The following is a 13,032-nucleotide window of genomic DNA, read 5'->3' on the forward strand; positions in this document are numbered from 1 at the left end:
TCGTCCTTCACCCTTACCTCCCCCCTCCTAGTAATATCTTGTTCGCCCACAGATCTAGTTCATTCTCCAGTGATGGTTTTCTGGAGGTTCTAGAGGTGGTGGAGGTCAGCAAGCGACACTCACAATGTACCAACCAGCAAAATAATTTAAAGATCAACCATGCACTCACTTTAGTGTAGTTTTTGATAACCAACAAACCTTGCCCCTTATTCAAGGAGAGACGGCGGCATTCCAAAAGACGGTAAAGAGACTGGAGAGCCTACAACATATAACCAAACCAACTCATCAGTAAAAAACCAACCAGGTAGAGAGTTTAAATATTGTATGGAGCGGCAGCCTAGCGGACACAACCAGGTATAGAGTTGACAGAGACATTGACACATGACAACATGTTTTGTTTGAAGACTTGCGAGAATGGAGTTCCTACGCCAGATTCATCACGTTATTTCATAATCGCCCTCCAAAGCCAGACACCAATTGAACATTATCTACATTGGAGAGGTACATACACCCCATCATGGGAGGGATCACTTGTAGCTATGCTCTTTTTCCTTCCATAGCTACTACTTAGGACCATATGTTGCGATCTGCTCCTCCAGCTTCATCAAAAGAAGAACAGATTAATTATCACGACATGTCTAAGGTGCATATTGGTGGCCAAGTCACAAGGTTTCACAAATCATCCGTGTTACAAGGTGGTTGATACCATATTGCAGCAATTGGCTAAGTTTAATTTACACTGAGAAACAAAGAAATTATACTGCTTTGAACTACCCCATATAGCTACAGAATCGGGATGACAAAAATTAAGACAGAAACATTCTAGATACCTCAGAAATCAAACAGTATATCTAGATAAATATCAACAGCAACAAGAATCAGATCAGGTTCTTTCCTTTTTTATCTTAAAGGATCAATGTCCGTTCTTTAGATTATGATACTAGTAAGAAGTTGGAAGTCAAAGCAAACATACACACATAGGGGGCTACCTGCATCATAGCCTCGAACTTGCTTCGCACATCACAGAACTCACTCCAAGCAAGAGCCAACGCCATGAGGCACCTGGAATAAATGCATCATACCACGCAGTCAAATAATAGACAGAGTGATCACGTGAACTGAACTAACAGTGGTTCGGAAATCATAACCCTCTGCTTGGAAAAAGAACTCTAGCCATCTCAGATTTAGTCATGCTATAAACATAAGTCTAGAACTAACAAGTTAAAGTAGAATAATCAAAGAGGCATATTTAGATAATGAACCGAGTTATACCATCACAGGGTTGCAAATGAAGTGAACGAGCAGGCTAATGCTATGAGCTAAATATAGTGCCATCAAAAAAGGAAATCAGTCTTCTGGTTTACAATAATGTAAACAATACAGGGTGTGGATAATAATGATTGTGCAACATATATAATAAGGTACTAAGTACTGACCTTTCTTTGCTTCTTGGCTCATTGAACCGACGGAATTGCATGCAGGATAGGTTCACTTTCTTAGCACCAACACTGATACATAAAAAGAAGAGGAAGATCAGGACACCAGGAAATTTTCAAGCTTATTAAACGCTATTGCACCATGTTGATCCGCATAACCATACTAGCGATAATAATCACGGTTGTCGAACCAATATATTGTTTGATAAACCCAAAAAATAAATAGCATTAGCTAAATGTAGTAGTGGAGATATTTATAGTACGGTAAAGTTTCACTTGCCGAGCCATCACGTTGACATGAATATCGACAATTCCATTATACAGAACACAAGTAAATTGGGCTCTTATAATTGTTGCTATATGACAGCCCAATCGACATGACCCTCATGCCCATGACGTACACACCCCATGCCAACACATCGGAATAGAAACAACATTGATACAGTACTCGGTTTTTCTAGTAGCGACTGGACAAACCAGAAAAATGACCATTGGTGTTACGTAGAATATAGCAAATCATTGATACAGAAATGTTTGCAGAATCCCAATTTTTTATTGCCGGCCTAGAATATTCCATTAGGTAAATATATAATTGATTCAATACTACTAGAAATGTCCGCAAGACGACAAAGTGTTCCTTGCAGAGCTATAACATTGCCGTGGCAGGAATAACGACAAATTCGTGTCTAACGACACAACTAAACTCAGCTGTTATACTTGAGTGTATACGACAACCACAAACGACGCCGTGCCGACACACCTGAGGAGTATCCTAAATAAACCAGAAAAACTACCATTGGCGTTACACATAATATATAGAAAATGATTAATACCAGAAATCTTTACAACGCGACAAATTATACCTCGATCGGAAGCCATATATTTTCCGTTGGCATCAATACCGGTATTTCCTTTAAAAGAAGCACTGGTAGATTCGGCAATTCTACTTAATTATGGCTACACGACAACGCAGACACCATGAACGGCATGCCCATGACAATCACGTCTGAATCACATGATATGGATGCAACAGAGAAACAATCATATATAAAACAGTTAAAACTGAGCAGGGAAAGAAAGCATTCATCATCATTATACCTGTAGCTGCTGTTGGAGTAAACCACGTTACGTGTGTGGTGTGTGTGGCATGTGTGTGCCCGTGGTGGTAGTACTAGGCCTATAGCAGCGGATGTGGAGTTGCATGTGTTGGCTAGTCAGTTTAGTACGTGCAGGCTAGCTGCATGCAGGCTTGGCCGGGTCTTGTGGAGGAGCATCAAGACGTGGGTTGAGTCATGCGGATCATGCGAGGGAAGCCCGTTGTGGAGTTCACGCGTGCGTGCGCGTAAGTCGCTGCAATGGGTTGCTCAGCCGTTGGGTTAGCTGGCTATCAGACTGCCATGTAATCCGTTGTGCTCTAGTTGAGCCGCGTGTAGCCATGTAGCCACTGTAAGGAAGAAAAGGATTGGGGCGTTCGTGCGCCCGTGGCGGCATTCGTGCGCAGCGTGGCGAGGAGGCTGCGGTGGCTGCGGCGGCACGGTGAAAAGGCCGTGGAGGACCTGCGTGGTGGCGGCTCCAACGACACACGGCGGCATGGTGGTATGGAGGTGCTGCGTTGCGGTTGAGGCCGCAGCAGTGCAGAGCAATAAGCCGTGGCGGCGAGCCAGGCGCGACCGGTGCGTGTTATGGGTGCGCACTGGACGCGTCGGGACCGCGGGCGCGCATACAAGCGTGCGGTTGACCTTGGGAGGAGGCGTGTGTCGCCATTGTGCTCGTGTCCGTGCTCAAGTTCGGCTACATCCTTCCGGCGTTTGTCGCTGGCGGCTGCCATGGCGGACACGGAGGCGGCACGGTGAGCGTCTGGTGCGGTCGGGCTCGTCGGGCGCGTCGGGTGCGCGCGGGACGTGCGGGACGCACTGGTGCGGTCGGGCTCGTCGGGCGGGTCGGGTGCGCGCGGGACGTGCGGGACGCACTGGTGTGGTCGGGCTCGTCGGGCGCGTCAAGTGCGCGCGGGATGTGCGGGGCGCAGAGGGACGCCAGGCGTGTGTCGCCGGCGGAGAAGGAGCTCGGCGTATGTCGCGGGGTCGTGACGGAGCACGGTGCGACCGGCGTCAGTGCACCAGGTCGGGTCTGTCGCGGTGCGACCGGCGTCGATGCGCCGGGTCGGGTCCGCAGGCTGGGTCACGGCCATGACGACGATAATGACAGGAGCTGCAACAACTCCGACGACGGCGAGATCGTGGTTTAGAGGGGAGTATGTTGGAGTAAACCACGTTACGTGCGTGGTGTGTGTGGCATGTGTGTGCCCGTGGTGGTAGTACTAGGCCTTAGCAGCGGATGTGGAGTTGCATGTGTTGGCTAGTCAGTTTAGTACGTGTAGGCTAGCTGCATGCAGGCTTGGCCGGGTCTTGTGGAGGAGCATCAAGACGTGGGTTGAGTCATGTGGATCATGCGAGGGAAGCCCGTTGTGGAGTTCACGCGTGCGTGCGCGTAAGTCGCTGGAATGGGTTGCTCAGCCGTTGGGTTAGCTGGGCTATAAGACTGCCATGTAATCCGTTGTGCTCTAGTTGAGCCGCGTGTAGCCATGTAGCCACTGTAAGGAAGAAAAGAATTGGGGCGTTCGTGCGCCCGTGGCGGCGTTCGTGCGCCGGCCGGAAAACCGTGTGTCGATTGTTCTTCTTCTTCCACCTCCATTCGAATGAGAGGAGAGGTAGCTAGAGGGCTGCGGTTCCAACAATTGGTATCAGAGCTGGTTCATCTTGGGTGTCGTTCCCTTGCCGGAGGCGTGCCGGCGGTGGCGGCGTTCGCCGGCGGCTGCGCGGTGAAGCTCCGGGCCGTGTGTCGGTCTATGGAGGTGCGCAGCGTGGCGAGGAGGCCGCGGTGGCTGCGGCGGCACGGTGAAAAAGCCGCGGAGGACCTGCGTGGTGGCGGCTCCAACGACACACGGTGGCATGGTGGTATGGAGGTGCTGCGTTGCGGTTGAGGCCGCAGCAGTGCAGAGCAATAAGCCGTGGCGGCGAGCCAGGCGCGCGTACAAGCGTGCGGTTGACCTTGGGAGGAGGCGTGTGTCGCCGTTGTGCTCGTGTCCGTGCTCGAGTTCGGCTACATCCTTCCGGCGTTTGTCGCTGGCGGCTGCCATGGCGGACACGGAGGCGGCGCACGGTGAGCGTCTGGTGCGGTCGGGCTCGTCGGGCGCGTCGGGTGCGCGCGGGACGTGCGGGACGCACTGGTGCGGTCGGGCTCGTCGGGCGCGTCAAGTGCGCGCGGGATGTGCGGGGCGCAGAGGGACCCCAGGCATGTGTCGCCGGCGGAGAAGGAGCTCGGCATATGTCGCGGGGTCGTGACGGAGCACGGTGCGACCGGCGTCAGTGCACCAGGTCGGGTCTGTGGCGGTGCGACCGGCGTCGATGCGCCGGGTCGGGTCCGCAGGCTGGGTCACGGCCGTGACGACGATAGTGACAGGAGCTGCAACAACTCCGACGACGGCGAGATCGTGGGTGTGGCATGTGTGTGCCCGTGGTGGTAGTACTAGGCCTTTGCAGCGGATGTGGAGTTGCATGTGTTGGCTAGTCAGTTTAGTACGTGCAGGCTAGCTGCATGCAGGCTTGGCCGGATCTTGTGGAGGAGCATCAAGACGTGGGTTGAGTCATGTGGATCATGCGAGGGAAGCCCGTTGTGGAGTTCACACGTGCGTGCGCGTAAGTCGCTGGAATGGGTTGCTCAGCCGTTGGGTTAGCTGGGCTATAAGACTGCCATGTAATCCGTTGTGCTCTAGTTGAGCCGCGTGTAGCCATGTAGCCACTGTAAGGAAGAAAAGAATTGGCGCGTTCGTGCGCCCGTGGCGGCGTTCGTGTGCCGGCCGGAAAACCTTGTGTCGACTGTTCTTCTTCTTCCACCTCCATTCGAATGAGAGGAGAGGTAGCTAGAGGGCTGCGGTTCCAACAATTGGTATCAGAGCTGGTTCATCTTGGGTGTCGCTCCCTTGCCGGAGGCGTGCCGGCGGTGGCGGCGTTTGCCGGCGGCTGCGCGGTGAAGCTCCGGGCCGTGTGTCGGTCTATGGAGGTGCGCAGCGTGGCGAGGAGGCCGCGGTGGCTGCGGCGGCACGGTGAAAAGGCCGCGGAGGACCTGCGTGGTGGCGGCTCCAACGACACACAGCGGCATGGTGGTATGGAGGTGCTGCGTTGTGGTTGAGGCCGCAGCAGTGCAGAGCAATAAGCCGTGGCGGCGAGCCAGGCGCGACCGGTGCGTGTTATGGGTGCGCACTGGATGCGTCGGGACCGCGGGCGCGCGTACAAGAGTGCGGTTGACCTTGGGAGGACGCGTATGTCGCCGTTGTGCTCGTGTCCGTGCTCGAGTTCGGCTACATCCTTCCGGCGTTTGTCGCTGGCGGCTGCCATGGCGGACACGGAGGCGGCGCACGGTGGGCGTCTGGTGCGGTCGGGCTCGTCGGGCGCGTCGGGTGCGCGCGGGACGTGCGGGACGCACTGGTGCGGTCGGGCTCGTCGGGCGCGTCAAGTGCGCGCGGGATGTGCGGGGCGCAGAGGGACGCCAGGCGTGTGTCGCCGGCGGAGAAGGAGCTCGGCGTATGTCACGGGGTCGTGACAGAGCACGGTGCGACCGGCGTCAGTGCACCAGGTCGGGTCTGTGGCGGTGCGACCGGCGTCGATGCGCCGGGTCAGGTCCGCAGGCTAGGTCACGGCCATGACGACGATAGTGACAGGAGCTGCAACAACTCCGACGACGGCGAGATCGTGGTTTAGAGGGGAGTATGTTGGAGTAAACCACGTTACGTGCGTGGTGTGTGTGGCATGTGTGTGCCCGTGGTGGTAGTACTAGGCCTTTGCAGCGGATGTGGAGTTGCATGTATTGGCTAGTCAGTTTAGTACGTGCAGGCTAGCTGCATGCAGGCTTGGCCGGGTCTTGTGGAGGAGCATCAAGACGTGGGTTGAGTCATGTGGATCATGCGAGGGAAGCCCGTTGTGGAGTTCACACGTGCGTGCGCGTAAGTCGCTGGAATGGGTTGCTCAGCCGTTGGGTTAGCTGGGCTATAAGACTGCCATGTAATCCGTTGTGCTCTAGTTGAGCCGCGTGTAGCCATGTAGCCACTGTAAGAAAGAAAAGAATTGGGGCGTTCGTGCGCCCGTGGCGGCGTTCGTGCGCCAGCCGGAAAACCTTGTGTCGACTGTTCTTCTTCTTCCACCTCCGTTCAATTGAGAGGAGAGGTGGCTAGAGGGTTGCGGTTCCAACAATTGGTATCAGAGCTGGTTCATCTTGGGTGTCGTTCCCTTGCCGGAGGCGTGCCGGCGGTGGCGGCGTTCGCCGGCGGCTGCGCGGTGAAGCTCCGGGCCGTGTGTCGGTCTATGGAGGTGCGCAGCGTGGCGAGGAGGCCGCGGTGGCTGCGGCGGCACGGTGAAAAGGCCGCGGAGGACCTGCGTTGTGGCGGCTCCAACGACACACAACGGCATGGTGGTATGGAGGTGCTGCGTTGCGGTTGAGGCCGCGGCAGTGCAGAGCAATAAGTCGTGGCGGCGAGCCAGGCGTGACCGGTGCATGTTATGGGTGCGCACTGGACGCGTCGGGACCGCGGGCGCGCGTACAAGCGTGCGGTTGACCTTGGGAGGAGGCGTATGTCGCCGTTGTGCTCGAGTTCGGCTACATCCTTCCGACGTTTGTCGCTGGCGGCTGCCATGGCGGACACGGCGGCGGCGCACGGTGAGCGTCTGGTGCGGTCGGGCGCGTCGGGTGCGCGCTGGACGTGCGGGACGCACTGGTGCGGTCGGGCTCGTCGGGCGCGTCAAGTGCGCGCGGGATGTGCGGGGCGCAGAGGGACGCCAGGCGTGTGTCGCCGGCGGAGAAGGAGCTCGGCATATGTCGCGGGGTCGTGACGGAGCACGGTGCGACAAGCGTCAGTGCACCAGGTCGGGTCTGTGGCGGTGCGACCGGCGTCGATGCGCCGGGTCGGGTCCGCAGGCTGGGTCACGGCCGTGACGACGATAGTGACAGGAGCTGCAACAACTCCGACGACGGCGAGATCGTGGTTTAGAGGGGAGTATGTTGGGGTAAACCACGTTGCGTGCGTGGTGTGTGTGGCATGTGTGTGCCCGTGGTGGTAGTACTAGGCCTTTGCAGCGGATGTGGAGTTGCATGTGTTGGCTAGTCAGTTTAGTACGTGCAGGCTAGCTGCATGCAGGCTTGGCCGGATCTTGTGGAGGAGCATCAAGACGTGGGTTGAGTCATGTGGATCATGCGAGGGAAGCCCGTTGTGGAGTTCACACGTGCGTGCGCGTAAGTCGCTGGAATGGGTTGCTCAGCCGTTGGGTTAGCTGGGCTATAAGACTGCCATGTAATCCGTTGTGCTCTAGTTGAGCCGCGTGTAGCCATGTAGCCACTGTAAGGAAGAAAAGAATTGGCGCGTTCGTGCGCCCGTGGCGGCGTTCGTGCGCCGGCCGGAAAACCGTGTGTCGATTGTTCTTCTTCTTCCACCTCCATTCGAATGAGAGGAGAGGTAGCTAGAGGGCTGCGGTTCCAACAATTGGTATTAGAGCTGGTTCATCTTGGGTGTCGTTCCCTTGCCGGAGGCGTGCCGGCGGTGGCGGCGTTTGCCGGCGGCTGCGCGGTGAAGCTCTGGGCCGTGTGTCGGTCTATGGAGGTGCGCAGCGTGGCGAGGAGGCCGCGGTGGCTGCGGCGGCACGGTGAAAAGGCCGCGGAGGACCTGCGTGGTGGCGGCTCCAACGACACACAGCGGCATGGTGGTATGGAGGTGCTGCGTTGTGGTTGAGGCCGCAGCAGTGCAGAGCAATAAGCCGTGGCGGCGAGCCAGGCGCGACCGGTGCGTGTTATGGGTGCGCACTGGATGCGTCGGGACCGCGGGCGCGCGTACAAGAGTGCGGTTGACCTTGGGAGGACGCGTATGTCGCCGTTGTGCTCGTGTCCGTGCTCGAGTTCGGCTACATCCTTCCGGCGTTTGTCGCTGGCGGCTGCCATGGCGGACACGGAGGCGGCGCACGGTGGGCGTCTGGTGCGGTCGGGCTCGTCGGGCGCGTCGGGTGCGCGCGGGACGTGCGGGACGCACTGGTGCGGTCGGGCTCGTCGGGCGCGTCAAGTGCGCGCGGGATGTGCGGGGCGCAGAGGGACGCCAGGCGTGTGTCGCCGGCGGAGAAGGAGCTCGGCGTATGTCACGGGGTCGTGACGGAGCACGGTGCGACCGGCGTCAGTGCACCAGGTCGGGTCTGTGGCGGTGCGACCGGCGTCGATGCGCCGGGTCAGGTCCGCAGGCTAGGTCACGGCCGTGACGACGATAGTGACAGGAGCTGCAACAACTCCGACGACGGCGAGATCGTGGTTTAGAGGGGAGTATGTTGGAGTAAACCACGTTACGTGCGTGGTGTGTGTGGCATGTGTGTGCCCGTGGTGGTAGTACTAGGCCTTTGCAGCGGATGTGGAGTTGCATGTGTTGGCTAGTCAGTTTAGTACGTGCAGGCTAGCTGCATGCAGGATTGGCCGGGTCTTGTGGAGGAGCATCAAGACGTGGGTTGAGTCATGTGGATCATGCGAGGGAAGCCCGTTGTGGAGTTCACACGTGCGTGCGCGTAAGTCGCTGGAATGGGTTGCTCAGCCGTTGGGTTAGCTGGGCTATAAGACTGCCATGTAATCCGTTGTGCTCTAGTTGAGCCGCTTGTAGCCATGTAGCCACTATAAGAAAGAAAAGAATTGGGGCGTTCGTGCGCCCGTGGCGGCGTTCGTGCGCCAGCCGGAAAACCTTGTGTCGACTGTTCTTCTTCTTCCACCTCCGTTCGAATGAGAGGAGAGGTAGCTAGAGGGCTGCGGTTCCAACAATTGGTATCAAAGCTGGTTCATCTTGGGTGTCGTTCCCTTGCCGGAGGCGTGCCGGCGGTGGCGGCGTTCGCCGGCGGCTGCGCGGTGAAGCTCCGGGCCGTGTGTCGGTCTGTGGAGGTGCGCAGCGTGGCGAGGAGGCCGCGGTGGCTGCGGCGGCACGGTGAAAAGGCCGCGGAGGACCTGCGTTGTGGCGGCTCCAACGACACACAGCGGCATGGTGGTATAGAGGTGTTGCGTTGCGGTTGAGGCCGCAGCAGTGCAGAGCAATAAGCCGTGGCGGCGAGCCTGGCGTGACCGGTGCATGTTATGGGTGCGCACTGGACGCGTCGGGACCGCGGGCGCGCGTACAAGCGTGCGGTTGACCTTGGGAGGAGGCGTATGTCGCCGTTGTGCTCGAGTTCGGCTACATCCTTCCGACGTTTGTCGCTGACGGCTGCCATGGCGGACACAGAGGCGGCGCACGGTGAGCGTCTGGTGCGGTCGGGCTCGTGGGGTGCGCGCGGGACGTGCGGGACGCGCTGGTGCGGTCGGACTCGTCGGGCGCGTCAAGTGCGCGCGGGATGTGCGGGGCGCAGAGGGACGCCAGGCGTGTGTCGCCGGCGGAGAAGGAGCTCGGCGTATGTCGCGGGGTCGTGACGGAGCACGGTGCGACCGGCGTCGATGCGCCGGGTCGGGTCCGTAGGCTGGGTCACGGCCGTGACGACGATAGTGACAGGAGCTGCAACAACTCCGACGACGGCGAGATCGTGGTTTAGTGGGGAGTATGTTGGAGTAAACCACGTTACGTGCGTGGTGTGTGTGGCATGTGTGTGCCCGTGGTGGTAGTACTAGGCCTTTGCAGCGGATGTGGAGTTGCATGTGTTGGCTAGTCAGTTTAGTACGTGCAGGCTAGCTGCATGCAGGCTTGGCCGGATCTTGTGGAGGAGCATCAAGACGTGGGTTGAGTCATGTGGATCATGCGAGGGAAGCCCGTTGTGGAGTTCACACGTGCGTGCGCGTAAGTCGCTGGAATGGGTTGCTCAGCCGTTGGGTTAGCTGGGCTATAAGACTGCCATGTAATCCGTTGTGCTCTAGTTGAGCCGCGTGTAGCCATGTAGCCACTGTAAGGAAGAAAAGAATTGGGGCGTTCGTGCGCCCGTGGCGGCGTTCGTGCGCCGGCCGGAAAACCTTGTGTCGACTGTTCTTCTTCTTCGACCTCCGTTCAAATGAGAGGAGAGGTAGCTAGAAGGCTGCGGTTCAAACAGCTGCTCCCCTTGAGCTGACGCACGAGGACGTCCACCATGTCGTAGTCCACCACAGGTTGGTTCCTGTGAATCGCAAAGCAGAGAACAGAAGATGGATGAGTACCCGATCGAGCGAGCCGAGATAATTGAAGCAGAGGAAGAGAGGTGGGATTGGGGGCGGACAGCAGGCCGGCGATGTCGTTGAGGATCCTCTTGGTTTCTTTGATGAAGAGGTTGATCATCTCGGCGACGTAGCCCGAGGCTGTGGTCTCATTCTTCCCCATCGACTGCAGTTGCTGGAAATTATCGTCCAGCATGCCCTAGATGAATCACATGATGCGAAGGCAAAGATAGACTAGTCAGCCAGCCGCCGGAACAACCACACGGCCTAGGTGTACATGTGATGGGACGACGAGGGGATGCACTCACCGTGGCGAACATGGATGTGACACGGTTGTCTAGCCGGGCCCTGAGCGCGGCAGCCGCCATTGTTGAGGATGTGCTGGGGTGGATGACCTGCTGATGCGAAGATGTAGTGGTGGTGGTGGAGTAGCCAGGGGATGGAAACCTTTATGTGGCCGGACGCACGAGACTCTCCCGGAAAAGCGTTTGGAGGCGAGTGCTACGTTTGGCGGTGAATGGAGCTACAGGTTGAGGATGGCAGCTGCAGCCAGATAGTCTGGAGATGACTGAGGAACGGTGGAAGCCCATGGCTTCACGTCGAGAAGGAACTCGCACACCAAGCAGTAGAGGGTCTGGGCGAGCTCGTGGTCCGCCTTCGCCGCCTGGAAGCGTTCGGCGGTGCCCTCTTTGCCAGCCTCCAGCGCCTCATTCGCGCCGTGGTGCGCGATCTCCACCTCGTGGAGGTTCTTCGTCGCCAGCCAGAGTGCCTCGGAGCCCTTTGAAGTGCTTCCACACACAGTTGCCGTTGCTGCCGGAGAGGGCGTCGTGGTTTCGTGCCTGCGCCGAGCGCCCAGCTCGACGGCAGGCCGACTGGAGCTGCCAGACTCCGCGTCGTGTCGGCCGAGTTTGCGCGGCAGCGGCGGCCCCCACGTCCGCAACCTTCTCCCGACAAGATCCATGCTTGAGAGGGAAAAACTGTCTGGATGCGCTCGCCGGAGCTAAGAAAAGAAGATGGTGAAGGGGAAGTGGACTGCGGGGAGGGGCGCGGATCTATCCGACACGGGAACCTTAAAACACCCCCATCCCCACACATATAGCGGCGGAAGCGGCAGTTTGTGGGCCGCCCGTATATTTTTTACTGGCCGGTGCAAATATACCACTTCTGTTCCGGCCCGAAAAAGCCTGGAAACGCTAAATTGCCCGAAAATATATGGGCGGGCGGTGGGATAGAGTATCTGCTAGAGATGCTCTAACTCACGCACTACTAGAGAAAACTTTACTAGTGGCGCTGGTTTTTTTACATACCAATAGCGCGCGGGCACCCGCGCTACTGCTAGGGTGCTACAGCTATTATTTAACAGTAGCGCATTTCTAAACAAGCGCTGCAGCTAAAATACTTAGTAGTAGCGCCTCTTTCTCAACGCTACTACTATCATCACATAGTAGTAGCGCCCTATTTTCTCCCCACGCTACAACTAGGTAAATAGAAATTAAAAATAATAAAAAGAAGTCAGATGCAATATTCATGGAAATCAAGACAAGTCCAGTGCAAATAAACTAAGTTCACATAACCATCTCACAAACATTAACGACAATACCACATTTAATATAACCACACAATCTCACAAACTCATATATAGTAGTCAACAATGCATGGATAGATCATAGTTGATAAGTCTACTAGGTAGTCATACTAGCATATATATGGTTCAGCAGCCACACGCATGCATATGTAGTTCTAGATGATATTGATGACGATCATCATCCTCAAGCCTGGGCGGTGGGTGTTCCTGATCATAGTAATTAGGATTGCCTGTCCAACATCAAGATTCTTGCCGACGAGGAAGCTCTTCCACCCAACCGAGTTGAAGTGTGTGCGACCGTCTGTGTCCACGCCGTACGCACAGGTGGTGACGGAGCCCCTCGTAGTAAGGCATATTCCAGCAGAGCCTTCTTCATCAGGCTTGATACCACAACTCTCAGATAGGCTCTTTGGCAATTTCTGAATAGGAAAAACATATCAATTGATAAGTAGCCTCACACATTCTACACTATCAAAAGACAGTACTACATTTCTACTAAGCATGAATTCTGCTAATAAGTATATATGGATTCTACACTATTAACAGTTCTTTGGATTCTACACGAAGCATATATATCATCGGATTCACTAAGCATATAGATCATCGGATTCACTAAGCATATAAGATTCACTAAGCATATATATCATCGGACTCTACACTAAGTATAACAATAAAGCATATATATCATCGGATTCACTAAGCATATAGATCATCGGATTCACTAAGCATATAAGATGCACTAAGCATATATCATCGGACTCTACACTAAGTATAACAATAAAGCATATAAGATTCAGTAAGCATATATATCATCGGACTCTACACTAAGTATAA

General features: G+C 56.2%; 1 protein-coding gene across 1 annotated transcript; it reads right to left on the minus strand.

The window, feature by feature from the left end:
* Positions 1-212: 212 nt before the first annotated feature.
* Positions 213-10,996, minus strand: LOC109754075 (histidine-containing phosphotransfer protein 2-like). Its single transcript, XM_045227203.2, has 6 exons — positions 10,922-10,996; positions 10,676-10,812; positions 10,511-10,576; positions 1,437-1,511; positions 990-1,062; positions 213-599 (listed from the first exon to the last, which is right to left on the minus strand). The coding sequence occupies exons 1-6, from the start codon at positions 10,979-10,981 to the stop codon at positions 564-566; spliced, it is 447 nt and encodes a 148-aa protein (XP_045083138.1). The 5' UTR covers positions 10,982-10,996; the 3' UTR covers positions 213-563.
* Between the last annotated feature and the right edge of the window lie 2,036 nt (positions 10,997-13,032).

Source organism: Aegilops tauschii, chromosome 4 (genome assembly GCF_002575655.3).
Source record: "Aegilops tauschii subsp. strangulata cultivar AL8/78 chromosome 4, Aet v6.0, whole genome shotgun sequence".
Taxonomy (NCBI): domain Eukaryota; kingdom Viridiplantae; phylum Streptophyta; class Magnoliopsida; order Poales; family Poaceae; genus Aegilops; species Aegilops tauschii.

Excerpts from the sequence above, each read along its gene's own strand:
- LOC109754075 (XM_045227203.2), bottom strand. The coding sequence starts at position 10,981 with ATGGCGGCTGCCGCGCTCAGGGCCCGGCTAGACAACCGTGTCACATCC. Across the intron at positions 10,813-10,921 it reads TCACATCCATGTTCGCCACG|GGCATGCTGGACGATAATTT; the intron begins GTGAGTGCATCC and ends TGATTCATCTAG. Across the intron at positions 1,063-1,436 it reads GAGCCAAGAAGCAAAGAAAG|GTGCCTCATGGCGTTGGCTC; the intron begins GTCAGTACTTAG and ends CATTTATTCCAG.